Source organism: Copadichromis virginalis, linkage group LG14 (genome assembly GCF_057382275.1).
Source record: "Copadichromis virginalis isolate Kocher_CV1m ecotype Utaka linkage group LG14, C_Virginalis_male_GT1.1, whole genome shotgun sequence".
NCBI lineage: Eukaryota > Metazoa > Chordata > Actinopteri > Cichliformes > Cichlidae > Copadichromis > Copadichromis virginalis.
The window spans coordinates 24,130,002-24,148,440 of NC_140631.1; the positions used below are offsets into that span (position 1 = coordinate 24,130,002).

The 18,439-nt window shown below is 39.9% G+C and overlaps 1 protein-coding gene across 2 annotated transcripts in view; it reads right to left on the reverse strand.

Moving 5' to 3' along the window:
• The window catches only part of grik4 (glutamate receptor, ionotropic, kainate 4), a 370,076-nt gene that overhangs the window by 98,036 nt on the left and 253,601 nt on the right, over positions 1-18,439 (reverse strand). For both annotated transcript variants that reach the window (XM_085430050.1, XM_085430049.1), the window contains exons 6-7: positions 16,818-16,983; positions 753-931 (exon numbers count right to left, since the gene is read on the reverse strand). In XM_085430050.1, coding sequence (XP_085286176.1) covers positions 753-931; positions 16,818-16,983 — 345 coding nt within the window. The remainder of the gene's footprint in view (positions 1-752; positions 932-16,817; positions 16,984-18,439) is intronic.

Here is an 18,439-nt window from a genome sequence, read left to right on the forward strand (position 1 = left end):
TTCACAGCACTGCACATTAAAGTAAACGTGTCTAAGGTCGTATTAATGTTCCACAGCATTAATTACTGGTATGTGCCATTAGCAAAGAAACCACGCAAAGGTCACACTGATATGCTTCTGACAGAAACTGCACTCACTGGTGTTGTCAGTCGTTTTTTCTCTGTTTATGTAAAAGAGGAGGAACCAGTAGATAATAAATTCACTTCATGTGATACACTGTCTTAAAGAAAAAACACTTTAAATAAAATGAATGAAAGGTACAAAAGTGGAGAAAAGGCCTTTGTCTTATGAGTCTGTTCTTAAACTAACCTGCAAAACATTTGGTGAAATCTTACTTCTCGACACTCAGTCATTGGAATACGACTGGATTTTATGCACTCCTACATGTGCAGTAATTTGAAAGGACGTGCTTGTTTGGCAATATCGCTTGCGTTCATTTCCTTTTTAATTTAGGCTTAGATTTTGAGCATAACTCTGTCTTTGAAAACCTGTGCCCACTTAAACACAAATTCTTATCATCCATCTTGCAATTCAACACTAAACGACTTAAAACTTTTCCAACTTTCTCCAAATACTGGAGAAAGTTGAACAGTTATCCTTGAACAATTGTTGCCACCGGCGTTCTTCCCTCGCTTTCACTTTTTGAGATTTATATGAATGTGGAGTGGTATTAATCCCAGACCGCAGGCACGGAATAAAGAGAAGCGTTATCAGTGCATACAGATCACGGCTATCGTGTGTCCCATACTAACCCGCTCCAAAATGATATGTGACATTGTGGCATTGGCATCGACTATTATGGTGGGAGTCTTGTCATCTCGAATCTCCTTTAGGAGTGGGGTCGGGTCCTGGCTGTCATCAAGCATGCGCACAGACAGAGTCTCCTTGGAGATGAGGAACTGCCTGAGGAGCTGCTCCAGGTTTAATAAGCCTGCCGGTAAGACACACATGGAAAAAAGAAAGAAAGAAAGAAAAGAAAAACATGAGAGACAGAGAATTACTCATATTGAAGGAAAGAATCTCCCAAGGAAATGGTACTTTAAATGCATTTTTAAAATTAGGATATATAGCCAAAAAGTTAAGGAAAGTCAACAACATTTAGAAAGTTTGATCCTGCAATGCAGCATGAGCCTAAATATTCAGTGTCCTTATACAGTCGTGTGAAAAAAAAAGTTTTCACAGGACTGCAGAGTCCTGTGAAAACTTGAGTACACTCCCTGATTCAGTAGTTTGTAGAACCACCTTTACCATCAATAATTTGAAGGAGACACTTTCTGTGTGACTTTATCAGTCTCGCTCATGGTTGTGGAGAATTTTTTCCTTAAACGAGGTTAGTCTTTATGCAAGCCTGCCACAGCATGTCAGTGGGGCTGAGGTTAGGACTTTGACTGGGTCACTGTAACACCTTGATTCTTTTCACTTTCACCCATTCTGTTGTAGATTTGCTGCTGCGCTCAAAATAATTCTCCTTCATGACCCAGTTTGGGCCAAGCTTTAGCTGTTGCATGATGCATGACTGCAAGCTGCCCGAGACCTGTACTATGAAGCAGTATTTTCTCATATCCAGGTAATGTCAGACTGGCCCTGGGTTTTCTGTACTACAAAAACAAAACTCTCATCATGGTAAGTTATGCTGGTAACGTAACCTGCTCAAGAGCAGATCCCTAATCAGGTTCCAGATCAGGGATCATCAGGTATGAAATCACCATCTATTGAGCCTCCAGTTCTCCAGAAAAGCATTACCATTCCCGGGTGTTTGCATGGATAGTAGAAAGCTCTTTCAATCTAAAATCTTGCTGTTTTATACTTTGAGTTTTCCAGTTGTAAAAATGTTATTCTTATGAAATAAGCAGTAATATATTATCCTACATTAGGACCTCTGTTTGTACTTTATTTCAAATCTATATGCAGACTAAGGCTGCAATTGAAATCTGCTTTTATATTCATTCTTAATTGGATTAAACACAACCAAGGTTGCTAAGTAACAACAAAAACTTAAACTGTCTAACATTAATTAAATACTCATTTTCAATATATGTATATATATTTCTTAATGATAGAGTTATGATATTGATAAGTCTCCTAACTTACACAGTTGGTATTAATGTAGCAGCTCTTTTCCACTTTCACTGATTGAAGTGTTTGAAACACACACACATTCGCACAAAACATTTAATACTAAATTACTGTAAAGTCCTTTTCTTCTCACACATGCACCGCTGATTTGTTTGAAGCACCTATGTTATTTTCAGTCTGTGTTATGTCTTTAACCTATTCATTTTCCCCCTAATGATATAGTTTCATGTTCCTTTGTAAAATATGCTGCTCTAATGTCAGTCTACACTGATCCATAATTGCCATTGATGAAATGCTGCCATCACCACCCTCTTCACGTGAATGTGCAAACCTTGTGGAAACCATGGGTTTAACTTAGCAAGCTGATAATCAGCTCCGTGCAAGCGATTATCCTGATTGCTAATGTTAGGTTAAGTGAATCAAAGTAACGGGAAGACTGAACGGGATTTGTACTGTGGCTGCAAAACAATTCCAAGTCGTCACCCCTCTGCTACTGTGCTCGACATTTGGTTGCCGATGTGCATTAGGTCTCGTCTGTCAAATAAACATTATTCTAGAAGTCTTGGGATTTGACCAGAAGCAACTTTTCTTTGTAAGATTTGACACAGAAAATCCCCTGTCTTCTAAACATACTTGTTCTTTTTCTAATTGTACAATGTGAATTTTAATATTTAATATGCCATTCGAGGCATGCAGAGTCTGAGATGTAGCTCTTGGATTTTTTGCAGTTTTTCTGAGCATTTCATGGTCTGGCAACTTCAGCTTTTATAGAGGTGCTCACACTGGCTGATGATCAATTAATCAATTGCATTTGAATGGCAGCCCACGGCTGCTACTTACCTCCTTAAGTCCTGGAAGTTTGTACTTAATTCTTCTCAGGACTTTACTCAAACGAGTATTATTTTCGTTCAGATCAAGTACACCGATCATCTTTAACGGCGGCTATCAGGTAGCTATCAAACTGAAAGCAATGAACTTCTCTCATACTCTATCCCCTGGTAATAGACCATTTGACTCCAGTTGGGTGAGTGGGATTTGCCCTAATTAAAGCATAGCCGACTTAATCATAACACTCCCGGCAGCATTTTACGAGTCACTTTGCATCCATATATTAGCAGACCCAGAGAGGATATGGGCTAATTTTCCATGTAGTTGTCTTGGGAAACTTGGAGTTCAGTAAGATGAGGATAAATACAGCCTCAGTAAATCCAAAGGGCTTGTTTTGTGGTGGCACAGTTTGGTATTTTCGTGACACTGATGTTTACTTAAAGCATCTGTGAGGTATTTTGGTAGCAGGCACAGAGTGCACAGGTGTGAAGAGAGACACAAACAGGTGGAATATTCACAGGTGGATGAAGCAGCAAAGCAAAGTGAGTTGTAGAAATGTTGATGAACCATGTGTAAAATCATATCTGCTTTTTTGAGCAATGCCACACCGCTGGTACTTCAGAGGTTGATGAACAAAGATAAGATGAAAACTTGGACGAGCAACAAAACTGTGCCTGAAATACAAAGAAGATATTTTAACGAATCATTCCCCTGCCAGTGTATCCCTTTAATTCGACATTAAAAATTAATGTGTACTGCAGTTGAAGCGTCATTGTCAATAAATCTGTCCACATCTATATTAATATGAGTGATTCTAAAACTCCACAGATGCTTTGTACAGCAAAGCAAGCTTATCCTTCAGTTTACTGAATCTCTGCAGCAATGTCACGCCAGCAGGACGTGCATAAATCTACCACATCTAAAGTTTGACTAGCGCCACACCAGATTTCAGCAGCATTACACACAGCCATCCCAGCATAGACCTTCATTAAATCACCTGAAAATGATGCCAGGCTGCTATAAAAATCACACTTAAAAAAAAAAAAACTCCTGCAAAGGCAACCTGTTGTGATATAATGTCACAGTGTGTCTTATACAGGGAGTGCAGAATTATTAGGCAAATGAGTATTTTGTCCACATCATCCTCTTCATGCATGTTGTCTTACTCCAAGCTGTATAGGCTCGAAAGCCTACTACCAATTAAGCATATTAGGTGATGTGCATCTCTGTAATGAGAAGGGGTGTGGTCTAATGACATCAACACCCTATATCAGGTGTGCATAATTATTAGGCAACGTCCTTTCCTTTGGCAAAATGGGTCAAAAGAAGGACTTGACAGGCTCAGAAAAGTCAAAAATAGTGAGATATCTTGCAGAGGGATGCAGCAGTCTCAAAATTGCAAAGCTTCTGAAGCGTGATCATCGAACAATCAAGCGTTTCATTCAAAATAGTCAACAGGGTCGCAAGAAGCGTGTGGAAAAACCAAGGCGCAAAATAACTGCCCATGAACTGAGAAAAGTCAAGCGTGCAGCTGCCAAGATGCCACTTGCCACCAGTTTGGCCATATTTCAGAGCTGCAACATCACTGGAGTGCCCAAAAGCACAAGGTGTGCAATACTCAGAGACATGGCCAAGGTAAGAAAGGCTGAAAGACGACCACCACTGAACAAGACACACAAGCTGAAACGTCAAGACTGGGCCAAGAAATATCTCAAGACTGATTTTTCTAAGGTTTTATGGACTGATGAAATGAGAGTGAGTCTTGATGGGCCAGATGGATGGGCCCGTGGCTGGATCGGTAAAGGGCAGAGAGCGTAGTGCCGTACAACAGCGGAACAAACAAAACAAATCGTCTTACGATATGACAAAAATCACGGACAATCCATAGAAAAGCCGCACCTGACTAAAAGCCGCAGGGTTCAAAGCTTGTGCAAAAAGTAGAGGCTTATAGCCCGACAATTACGGTAATTGAAATGGGTATATATTTGTTTTTTGTTAAGTTGCCTAATAATTATGCACAGTAATAGTCACCTGCACACACAGATATCCCCCTAAAATAGCTAAAACTGAAAACAAACTAAAAACTACTTCCAAAAACATTCAGCTTTGATATTAATGAGTTTTTTTGGGTTCATTGAGAACATGGTTGTTGTTCAATAATAAAATTATTCCTCAAAAATACAACTTGCCTAATAATTCTGCACTCCCTGTATATGAACTTCCAACTGAAATAGTATTGGAGCAATGCTGGTAGATTAATGGCTTTATCATTTTTGATTGTCACATTTTCAGTCGTTAAAACACACACATACCGTTTGACTCTGAATGCAGACTGTAAGGTTTGTAAAGCATTCTCACTTAAGCTTAATAACTGATATATGGAGCGACTGCCTCTTCTCTCTCCTGCTGCTACTTCAATCATGAACCTGATTAATGATCAGCTGATCAGCTTTTCTGTCGCGAGTCCGTCTCTCTTGTTTGTTTATCGCCCACTTTGCCCCAGAAAGAGGAAACCAGTGGATAAACAACTGCAGCACGTTTAAACTTGATCAGCTGTTGTTAGAATTTATTTAATATTACTTTCTACACCAGGATCTTTTTCTACGTAGCTGATGGCTGGTAACTGTGCAGGGGCGGGTCTAGCAAAGTTTAGCCAGGGGGGCCGAACAGGGCATGAACAGGAAAAGGGGGCACAAAGACATACTTTTCTTTCTAATTGTCATGTCTAGCTCTTAATAAATAATTATCTGAATCTTTTCATCTGATGTAAAATGTATAGAAGTCCATTATTGTATATAGGAACTATTAAGTCAAATTGATAACTTAGTAAGCTATAGTACTTTTTCCTTTGGGAAAATACCATCTGTGCAGTTTGCAATTCTGTTAAGCAAAGATGTTGAATCTATTTAATTATTGTAGAAAAATAACTAATTTCTGTGCACTTTTTTAAACACATGCATTAAATTAAAGTTGATTACGTCAATTAAGCATTATGAAGCGGAGGGTGGGGAGTGGTTCCCTATTTTATTCTTTTTGCTGGGAGTTGGCAACCCTATTAGTTAGGTTGTTTAATATTTCTGCTAAGTAATCTTTAAAACACCAGAATCGGGAGGATGGAGTAGGTTTAAGTTTATTAGATTGATCAGTTTTGCTGAACTGAAATATTTTGGGTGCAGTGTATTTTTTGCATACAGGTATAACAGAATAGCTTTAGTTTAGTTTAGTTTTTTTAAACTTGAACATTTATGAGTATGAATATTTATGAGTATGAATATTTATGATATCGGTATCTGACATAAAAAAGTGATATCGTGCCATCTTTAGTTTGTTGGGCTGTTATCATTACATTTTCCTTTGACTGGCACAGCTGTTTCATTGCAGTGACATCAGCCACATTACTGGCTAAGAAAACATTTATTAATGACACACTCTCTGATTATACCTGATTTCACCAAGGCCTTTCTATGTTGCTCTGCTGCACCTGCTATGGGCAACCACAGTCTGTGCACCCAAGACAACCCAAGAAAACCAAAGACACTGACATTAAAGTTACACTGGTGCCCCATTCATATCTTGGTAGATCTCCTCATATTTATGTAACATGTCATGAGAAGAGTTTGAAAGGAAGCATATGACTTTGTAGGAAATGACTTGCATTAGCATAGCCTCCACCTGCAGTGTTAAGTATAGAGTAATAGTAAATTCGCAATCCAGACTTTTAGCAGATATTTAATATGATTTATTTCCAAGGCAACAGCCAAGCAGTTCCTGTCACATTTAGGCAGCTTTGGTGCTGCAATTTTAGGTTATCAAGCTCATTCCTCCAGCTTCTGCTGCACATTCTGCACATTAACACAAGCTGCAAAATTGTTCCAGGCATTGTTATCATGCGCTGAGCTTTCGACGTCCGCCTGTTTTTATGGCACTATATCAGCCAACGTGCTTGGGTTCCTGCACCTGGTGACCTGCATGTGTGCACTCGTAAGACATCACCCTCGGCTGCTGCAAGCCAGATCAGCTTCCTGCGTGGTACCATGCAGAATATCTTTGATGAGTTTGAAAGCAGGTTTAGCTTAAGTGCACTCTTTGTCTCCCTCCTGCAGCCTCTCACGTATCTCACAAGGCTTTCAGTATGATTTCATGATGAGTTCATGACATTAGACGCTACAGTGAACTAGACGTTGCTTGCTAAACACAAATACAGTGACACACAGGAGACTGTTCTCCTTAGTGTTTTGGCTGAAGAAGATTTGAAGGGAATCAGAGTCTTTTTCTTTTTACTTGGCTGCTTTACACAACCATGTTGTTCCCTCAGTGTTTGTTCTGGTGAACCAGTTTCAATCAAATGAAAAACATGCAGCTGAATGAAAATTTTGCTCCTGTGTAGTTAGACTTGGATAGATCTCTATACAGAAAAAGCAAGTTCTGTGAGACTATAAGTGTATGTGTGTGTGTGTGTGTGTGTATTCTGTAAATTATCCTCTCCTCTTCCTGAAGACTCGGTGTGTGTGTTTTTTTTTACTTATCTTCTCTTACTCACAACACAGTTTGAACCCACAGAATTGGTTATACACTTCATAAATCCTACTACAGTTTTTTTTAAGCTGGGACTCATGTCAGCAATAGACATACAACAGAAAGTAAATGAATTGTGAGTTACACAGACGTTTTTCCTTTGAGGAAATAAAATGTGCGCTTATACATCGTTATTGTTTATAATGGCCTCAAATTCACCTCAACATTCTAATGGAAGAATCTTTCCTATTGCTGCTTCCTCGTATTAAGAGTGTTCAAATGTTCAACCACAAAATGCCTTTTATTCTGAAGCTAACAGACATTGTAACTTTTCCAAAATGTTGTCCAATTACCTGCAATCAAACCTCAAAGACTTAACAGTCTTGAGTTTAAACTTTTTCTTGCAACCACAGGTTTGCTAAAGGTTGGTGTCCAATCTAGAAACTATTTTATGCATTTCCAGTAAAATACACTTGCTCATCCAAGAAATCTGACACTGGAACAACATGAAATAATCACTGCACCTTAAATACTGTCACATCTGGCACCAAGATGTTAGCAACAGATTCTTTAGCTTGCTTGCTAGAGTTAAGTCTACTTGCCTTCTTTTCATAGCGCATCCCTGTGACAGGTGTTCCCAAAAACGTGATTCACCAGGCGAGACCAGCTTCTTCCATCGCTCTGTGGTCCACTCCTGATGCTCATGTGACTATTGTTAGCATGTTCGACAGTGGACAGGGGTCAACACGGGCACCCTGACTTTTCTGCGGCTATGCAGCCCCAAACTTTGATGCACTGTCTAGTCCGACACCTTTTCATTAGAACCAAGATTAGCCTTTTTGTCAATTTGGGCTACATTAGCTCGTATGTTGAATCGAACCACACGGTCACCCCCCACATACGTTAATGAGCCTTGGCCGTCCATGAACCTGTCGCTAGTTCACCACTCCTCATACCTTGGACCACTTTTGATAGATACTGACCATTAGAGACCAGAAACTCCCCACAACAGCTGCAGCTTTGGAGAGCTAGCACTTGTCAAACTCATCCTTTTTTCCTGCTTCTAACACATCAACTTTGAGGATGAAACTTGCTTCCTGATGTATCCCACCCACTAACAGGTGCCATGATGAAGAGATAATGACTGTTATTCACTTCACCCGTTAGTGGTCATAATGCTAGGCCTGATCTATGCAGTCCTTTGACCTATTCTCGTTAGTTTACATCAGCTTCCCCATCCTGTTTATACTCCTAGTATGGCTGCTAGTTTCATAGTTTAGTTTGGGAAATCACAGACTGGACAGTTTAGAAACATAGCCATGGTCAGATGCATACTCCTCAATAACATAACAGAACACCTTATTAGCACTCACTTCCACATGATTAGATTATTTCAATTTATTGCACACCTAAATGATGATTCAGTAGCCTACATTAGCAAGGCTACTGATCGGCAGTCTGCACAGGGGACACATTCACTAAACAACCCAATTTAAGGTGTTATTGACAACTCTTAAATCACTACACTGCATGGCTCCACTTTATATCTCAGAACTCTTGACATCTTATTCCACTCACAGATCACTCGGATCAGTTGCTGTTCCACAGTCTTGGCTTAGAAGAAAGAGGGATGTGCTTTCACTGTTTTGGAACAAACTCTCTCTTCCCATTTAAAACTACATGTACAAACATTTTACAATGTATTCTTAATGCTTTGTCTATTGGCATCATTTCTTCTCTTCTCAGCAGCTTGTTACTCTGGTTTAGAAAGATGGCATAGAAATAAAGGATATAATAATAATTATTATTATTATTTTTGACTACTATTATTAAAGGAGTGGAAACTGCGAGACAATAACAGATGATTTGCAGATGCAGCCCACAGTTTTTTTAACCTATGAAATAACCCCAATTACTCCTACATAATGAACCCTCAGCTCTCAAACCTGTCAAAAAAAAAAAGGCTGGTTCTCAAAGCGCCAAGGTAGAACTGCCACTATGAATGTCTCAGTGAAAAAAAGTGTATTTACAGGCCAGACACAGCACACACAACCAAGCCCATCAAACCAGGTCTTAAAGCTACTGTTTAAGAATTCTAACATCTGGATAAAGAGAAGACTTGTCCTTGGCTCAGATAAGCAGGGTTTGAATCAAGAGAAGGCATTACATCCTGAAAGTTTACAAGAGCACACTACTGTTTGTGTGTTGTGTGTTAGTGAGACCAAACGTCCTCATTGGCATGGAGGACACGTGGCTGTGACTCTCACTCAGACACAGATAAAGGTGAAGGCTGACATTCAGCTATAGCAATCACTCATTTACCTTCCAGATATTGTCGGCATAGGATGACTGCAAGAGCACTCTCTCTCTCTTACTCCCATACAATATAAAACAATAAAATATAACAGAATAATACGTAATGAAAATTTCAATGTCTCAGATAAAGCTTTTTAACATACACTCAAAAACCTTTATGACAGCTGTACATTATGGTGACTCATTTAGCCTTGAGCAATAAGTAAGACCTAGTTTTATGACTTTGCCATCACTGGGACCATCAATTTAAGGTGTCGCGGACAAGGTAATGTGTTAAAACACTGCATACAGCGGGTCGGAGCATATTCTCTTTTTCATTAAAACAAATAACCAGGAAAGCAGAGCCATTTGTACAGACGTTAATCCACTATTCTCTCTGCAAACTGCATTGAAAGAGATTGCTAATATGAAATGGGAGACATGCAATTCTGCAGAAAGGTTAATTTGTTGGTTTCTCAGTATGAATGTTATATTACTGTGTGACAGTGTTTCATTGATAGAAAAAAATCATGAAAAATATTTGTATTTCTTTGTAAAAAAAAAAGAAAAGAAAAGAAAAGAAAGAAATCCATGAAAATGTTGAAGACAGATGAATGGATTAATGAGCTAATCAGTGATTTAAAGTCTTATTTAGTGACTGTAGCATCTGTGGACTCTAGCTTCTGATTAGCTAATAGATACTAAGGAGGTCAAAGCTCCAGTAACACTTGTATGAAGAGCAGCTTTATTATTGACCAGTGGGTTTTGGCCTTTGACCCTGTTAAAGTGTTGCTGGAGCTTGTTCTTCTCCATGCACCCTGGAAGCAGGTGAAGTTGTGCCAGAGACCTTCATCCTGTTTGCAAAGAGATACTGCCACACAGTATCCTTGGAGTGAGGAATGCAGATGACTCTCCATTTAAGTGGTTTCCTGTGGATCAATATTTTGGGTGACTTCTGATTATGTTTTTTTTGCCTCTGTGTGCACCACAATCAAGATGTCATTAAAGACTTAATTCAAGGAGTTCAATAAAAATTGCTGCAACAACTTTTTGCCATTTTTGTTTTTATACATAGTCCAACATTTAAAAAATGTAAGAAAACTAAAATTAGTTTTAATATATGGACAGTTTTTTTTTTCAGTGGCTTCCTTGAGTCTAGAACCCATGGACATCACAAAATGCAACACGTCCATCCTTGAGATACTTTGCCAGGCTTTACTATAGCCACGTTCAGTTACTGATGCATGCTCTAATAGGCTGAGATCAGGTGACTGACTTGGTGATTGAAGAATATCCAATTTTGTTGCCTTGAGAAACTCTTGGGTTTCTTTTGCAGCCTGCTCTGGATCATTATCAATTTTCACTGTGAAGTTCTTTCTGGTTTTGCTGCACGCCCACGCCATAATATTATCTACAACATGTTTGACAGATGATGTGATATGATTTGAACTGATTCTCTCTTTCTCCAAACTTTTCCTTTCCCATCGTTCTAGTTCGTTTTGGGTGTATTTGTCTAAACAATTTTTCTGGCAAAGTCTAATCCGGCCTTTTTGTTCTTGAGTGTAACCAGTGGTTTAAACTCTGTTTCCATTCATATACACAACTATTGACTGTAGAGCTTAATAATGAAATGCCTACCCGTTTGGGTGGATGTTATAAAAGATTGTCCCTTAATCATGGAAATAATTCTGTCATCATTCACTTCAGCTGTCTTCTGTGGTCTTTCAGACCTTTTGGTGTTGCTGAGCTGGTCAGTGAATTAATTCTTGTTAAAAATGTATATGATTATTAATTTGGCCAATCTTAATGTTTTCTATCTTTTTTTTAAATGTCATATTGACAGATCCACTGATCAACGACCAACGTGAAAATTTAACATTTTGAATCAATTCCAGATGCTTTTTGAGGTTAGTTTGTAATAAAATTGTCTTTCAGAAGTCAATTTACTTTTCAACTTGTGAAAATGAGGACTTTGTGTAAAAATAGCTGTAAGTCATGAATAGTTAATGCAGTACTTTTGTTAAACCTCTTGAATTAAAACTGAAAGTCTGCCCTTCAGCCACATCTTGATTTGATGTAAAATCCACTGTGGTGGTGTATTAGGCAAAAACCTTACAGATCTTGGTTTTGGATAATCTGTGTCCAGGTAGAGCGTGCAGGAGGAAAAACATGATTCCAGCTTACTCCCTCTGAGCTCTCTGGACAGTTACCTGTGATATTCATGCATGGACTCAGTTGGGTAATTGTACAGAAGCTGAACTACGTAGCATACAGTCCTAATCACTTGATTTAGCTATTTATAATGTTTTTTGTTTTTAACAAACATCTCCTCTCCTAATTTAAAATGTCTAAAAACTTCCAAAGCTGATGACTTTGATGACTAAAAATAACGTAAAGCCTCAAGCAAAAAGGAAAAAAATAAAAATCAGTTAAAAAAACAACACTGATTTGTTGATAAGTGGGAGTGTCGGACAAGGAGTGTGAGACAGCTTCTGTCATCCACTGCTTTAAACAGACCAATCACAGAGCCACGAGTGAGAAATCTGCATAAAAGGCTTTTACCATTTTTTAATTAGACAGACAGATCAACTTTGCACTTTTCTTTAGTAAAGATAAATTCTGCACAATTACACCTGTGGATACAAACTCACTCTCCACAAATCTAAAAACTCATTATTCTGAGTCAACATTATTTCATAACGCACCAAGACACTCCTACTGCCTTCATCTATTCAATGAGAAGATTTTTCAATTACAAAGTGCAACAAAAGAAACCATGACAACTTGCACCACCACCTTTACGCTGTCTACTGACATTGCTGCCTTTTGCATCAGAAACATAAGTAGCCACGACATAATTACTATGATCAAAGTCATCAGAGAGCCTTTCCTCCCCAAGACCCTCCTCTGCATTACTGCGTTCCCATCATTCTCACACTTTCATACACATTCCTGTTGACAGGTCATTTAGATATCTCTTCCACCCGACTAACGCTGATTACAGGTTAGTAATAGTAATGCCATTGCGTGTGAAACATGGAGAGAGATAGTAGTCATCCCTGGAACCTGAAAGAAATGGAAAATTGCAATTCATAATATGGCATCGGCATACAATTATTAGCAGAGAAAGAATAATAAGCCTAAGGCCTAACCTTGCTTTCCAGCTGAGTCTATCAAAGAAGGAAAATAGGCTTTTGCAAGCATTCGTGGACAACTATACGACTGAACCTAAAATTTCTGTACCTGCACTGCAGCTACAGATACGTTGAGTTTATTTGATGTTCCATTTTCAGCTTACTGACAGCTGAACCAATCACTGCACGAATAAAAGAGCAGTGCAGCACACCGGCGAATTCTGTGCATGCAGTTTTCATGTGTTATTTCTTCCTGTTAAAGCCCAAACCACAAGAAATAAACAACCTGTGGGGCCACCTGGCACGTCTAAAGACTCAACAACACTTTGCGTATTACAGTCTCACAGCACCACTGCCACTGTTAGCGAGGACTAGCTAGATTAATGTTCGTGCTGGTGTGCACCATGCCTTTGGGCACAGCTTCACCTCCAGGGCTGCCTCCTCAGCCATTACTGGAAAATATTCATGGATTGGCCACGCTCTATTAGGCTGTCACTGGCTTGGGTGATTAATGAGGCTGGCACATGTGAACGAGTAACTGACAGCAGGCTGCCAACCGACCAAATGACTGTGTAAGCTGACAAAGAAGGGTGGAGCTGGTGCAGTAGGAGCCAAACTCGAATGAGTTTCAGCTGATGGTGCTGCTGAACACAATCCTCGACCAACACACACACAAATCCAGGCATAGTGCCATTTCCTGCATTTTCTGTTGAATGAATGAGGGTCACATGAGAGAGTGCAATCAATACAGCCACGTCATGTCCTGGACCGTCTCCTGCCTGTTGCTAATGTATAATTCCAGTGTGGTTACCTCCTCGCTTTCCCGCTCCACACTCTTTCATATCATCCAAGAAGCATACTCCGCTCTCCTCCTCCTCTCTCATTTCAGACTCCCCTTGGTCTCTTCTATCTACCTCTCATCTCCCCTCATTCTCCTTCTTCTCATTTAATTTCCTTTGCAGTCATCTCTTAGCTCACTGACACAGAATAAGAACCTCCCCACCAAACCCCGCACCCACTCACACGGCCAAAGGGAATAAGAAGCGCAATGTTAAAATTTGTTTATTTTCCCCAAACCCGGGTTTGGGGAAAATAAACTAATTTAAATTGCATAACTAATTTAAATTTAAATAAACTAAAATAAACTAATATTGGTGGCCACCAATATTAGAGGGATAGAGTGCCTAAAAGGTTCACTTGTTATCATGGTTAATACGACTCTCTGTGGAATAAATGTCACAGAAACAGGATTTGATCCCTGAACTGGAAAACTCACAGATACAGGAAATATGTAGGAAAACTACATATTGCACCCCTTAATATTTATTTATATGGGCAAAGTAGGTGCAGGTAAACCACAGATAGAAACACAGGATTGTCTTTTAGTAAGTTTAATTAATTTATACCATTTTTCATCTTGGAAAGTGTTTAACTGTTTAAAATAACAAAAAAAAAACTTTTTTTTTTCTCTGATTCATTTATTGTCCCCGAATTTGCATGAAAAAGTGAAAGCCCCCCCCCCCAAACAAAACTAGCATGTTTTGATGTAACACGCCTAGCACACATCTAAGAGGGAAAAAACTCACCTTAGAGGTTATGAATGAAAGGAGACTCCAAAGTATAGAGCCAAAGACAACCAAAGAGAGAAGTTGAAAGCCAGCAGAACTGAGAATTGAGATAGGCGGGGTAGGCAGCTCACTGTGGCTCATTGCCATCTCTACTCTGTCTGACACATGGTTGATATCTGCAGCCTATTTCCTGTCTTCAAAGGCTTGTGCTGATTAGAAAAAAGGTTAGCTGGTGCCACTCAGGGGGTCACGGTGCCTTTGTCTTGGGAGTTGTAATTACTGCATGCTGAACTAGAAGAGGGTGGGAACAAGCCATGATCTAATCTTCCTCTCTATTTACAAAAATAACTTCTCTCAAAGAGATTTTCAATCGTTTTTAAGGTCATTCAGTTAAGTATCTTCAGAACCTAACTGACACTGACAAAGGGGGCGGTCAGATCACTGGTTGTTAGAGTTGCAACCTCTGCCCTTACTTTCCTTTTGTTTCTCTCAACGAGATGTTTTGTTTTGCGCAAAGTGTTTTAAGAGTGCACACACAGTTTACAGAAAACCCAGCGAGACTGAAGACAGTTTATACATCACATACAACATAATGCGCTAAATCGTAATTTAGTTAATTTAATAAATGACAATGATCTTGAAAAGGGAGACGAAATAAACGCAATTTATTTTTGGGACGCAGGCGTCGGGCGTGCCGCTGTGAGGGAGTTGTAGCTGTGGAGTGCAGCAGCTGCTTTAGAAGGAAACGTGTCGCAGGGTGAGATGTTGATAAAAGCTGCATCTGTTGCCAGAACACAGTCGGCGCGTGTGCGAGATGCCTGTGCACGCTAACACGTGTTAAAGGGTGGCAGACGTTAAACAAAAATGTTTGCACTTTGATGGCAGATGTAGGGGAGACAGTTTGCGAGTCTTCCCCACAGGTATGTGCGATTGTATATTTTGTCACAAGCAATGTTCCCTCTAAATTGCGCGCGTGCACAATGCGCACTGCTGGCACGGTCTCTGCACAGAAAAAATCTGTGTTGCGCACAAAAAAAAACAAACCCTAACCTGAACTGAAATTAAAGTAAATACGTTAACAATTCTGTTTTGCAGTGTTAGTCAATAAGTGACTGGCTGCTCCAGTATGGGATTACAACGATGCCACCTTATCCCATAGTCCAGCCAATCACGCGACTCACATTCGTATATACGCAGCTAATCAATGTCGTTGACAGGCTATGACAGCGTCCTTATGTGCCGGTGTTTTAGCTGGCAAAGCGGCGTGACTGATGAGGAGTGAAGCCACGTTAATGACAACATGTACAACCATTGGAGATGTGAGCAGGACAGACGGAACAGACGGAAAAAGTGTGGACTTCATACCACTTTTTAAACTGTGTTGATAGGCCACGTAAAACTAGAGTTGTGATACAAAATATACGCAGTGTTTGTTTTTCTTCCTGAGTACTATCGTTGTTTATATTTACTGCGGGAAGAAACGGTAAAAACGGCGTTTTACAAGGAAAACGCTTGAAAGCGCTCTCCGCCTGTGAGCAAAGATGAAACCAAAACACCCGCCACCCTTTCACATTGGTCGAAAAATGTACCACGTCGATCAATCAAAACATGGCATTTAGTTGTTAAGAAACGGGAGGAAGTTTTAGGAGTGACGGCGGTGTTTCGAGATGTGAGAGATTTGCGACGTTTAGTGCAAATCTTGTGTAGTTAGCATGTAGTGTAGTCAATAGTTTTGTTGTGTGTGTCAGAACAATGAGGCGACTGCTGAATGTTACAGGTGTTACAGGAGTGATACATCTCCTGTTGTCAGGCCTGCAGGTGTCAGGCTGTTGTTCATAGTGGACAGAAATTATTTTTAGGAGTGGCACAAAACGCCTTGGCTGCATTTTTAGGTAAACAGTTGCAAAAAACTTTGTTGTTTGCAAAACTCAGTAACTTTTTTGAAGAAGTAACTATATAATTAATTGCCCTGCACTGGTCTTTATATGCTGTATTTTGCAGACAGAGAGTTACAGGACTCTCTCCCAGACCACAGACTCATCAGAGCTTTATAAAAAAAAAGAAAAAAAGAAAGAAAGTTGTGTTTTCAAAATTGGAGTTCAAGTTATTTTTACTTCCAATAGTGTTAACATACTACACAGGTCATGAACAAGATTTTTTTTACATTTTCATTGTAAGTGGGCTAAAGCAGTTAATTAAAAGTAGTCTAACATAAATGTAAATGCTGTAATTTGATTATTTTAATAAACCATGTAAATTGGATGGATTCGATGCTGGCGTGACCACAGTGCACACGTCTGATGTCGCTCACAGTGGTCCAAGGGATCGCTCTGTGTGTTCGCTCAGACACATGAAAAATTTGAGGGAACATTGGTCACGAGTGTGCGAATGCTGTACTCACAGTCAGCCTGGGCACAGATGAGGCAGGCGGTGGTGCTGTTGAAGAAGGTGAGAAGGCCGGCCACGGCCAGGCTGATGTCGGTGTTTGTTGGTCTCAGGTCCAAAGTGGTGAAGCGGGGGAAATGAACCTTCAAAATGTCCTCTGGAGCCACCTTGACATAGGGCACCTGCACAGAGACACTGATGTCAGACTATGCGTTCCACTTTAATTATTTGCTACTGAGATGTAGGAGTTTTTGCTTTTGAGGTGATGTTTAAAATGCAGCAGACGTCTACAAACAGGAGAAGCGTGAAAAAAAAAGAGATTAAAATCAAGAGAATGTGGATGCGAACTGCGGGATAAAATAGCAAGTTGCCAGCAGACAGTCAAAGGAAAGAATAGCTCAGATTAAATCTGTTAAATCTGTTATGATGAACTACAGGCAAGGATAGCCCGAGGGTCTGTGGTAATGGGCATATTCAGAAAACACATATTTTTCAGTGAGTGAGGCACTGAGGCTCGTGTAATGTACTAGTCTGGATCTAAAAACGTGTTTTTGTTCCACCCACGCAAACAAGCCCTCGTTAGAGAAATCTTCAGCGTGGCACCGCCTCATCACCAGTTATGAAACATTTGTTTACCTGGCTCACAGTGGGGCTGCTCAGCTGCGCACATTTTAGTAAAACACCCATAAAGCACACGCATGCACACAAATGAATATATAATATCTTCAGTAATGAAAAGATTTTCTGCGGTATGAGAACTGGCACTATGTGGCCACAGCTTTCACAGGCGAGGGTGGCAAAAGACAACATTGACAAGGAGATTAAAGTACAGACTCTGAACTTTAATTTGTGAAGAAGTTGTAGACCACAGACCATAAATTTTGAATGAAAAAAATAATTACGTTTACCGAGAAGGCAGAAGCTCTGTAAAAGTTTTTTGTTTTTTTTGTCATTTGTTGCGGTCTTCCAGCAGGAATACAGAGCCAAGTGAAGCGTGGCCAAAGGATAATCCCATGAAATTTTGGTGCAGATCTGAACTGATCGGGAAAAATATCCAGATATTTATGTAGTTTTCACATCACTGAAGAGTAGACTATCGGTCTTGACAGAGGTCAGAACTCTCAGAGCACCTTTCTAGTTGGATTATGGAACATGAGCCCCAATAACATCAACAAAACCATGGTATCATCCCTGGTGCTCTGTCAGTTCTCTAATGCATCACCCCACTTGTTTCTTACCTGCTTTAAAAATATCAAATTCAAAGCGTTAGTGATCTTACTGCCAGCCCACATCAACAGATGGCTCTGCTGATGGCCTTCTACATATCCAAACGACAAATCTCATATTGGGCATGCTGTTTAAGCTGCTTTAACCTTCCCACGGCTGCTGGCTGCTGTGCAAACTGCTTTGCAGCCCACTTCCACCCCAGCTCCTTCTTTCATGCTGTGGAAGACCTAATAAATATCACGACTGCATTGCTCTCTGTTGGGGTCTTGCTGCTGCTGCTCTCTCCGCTTCCATTTATACATATGGAGTGAAGGGGAGGTCTCAGGTTACTGCAGGAGTTGGCTGCAGGTGGACTTTTTTTTGACTGTAGCTGTTCTGACTGAACACGAAATCTTTAGCAGAGGTTAAATG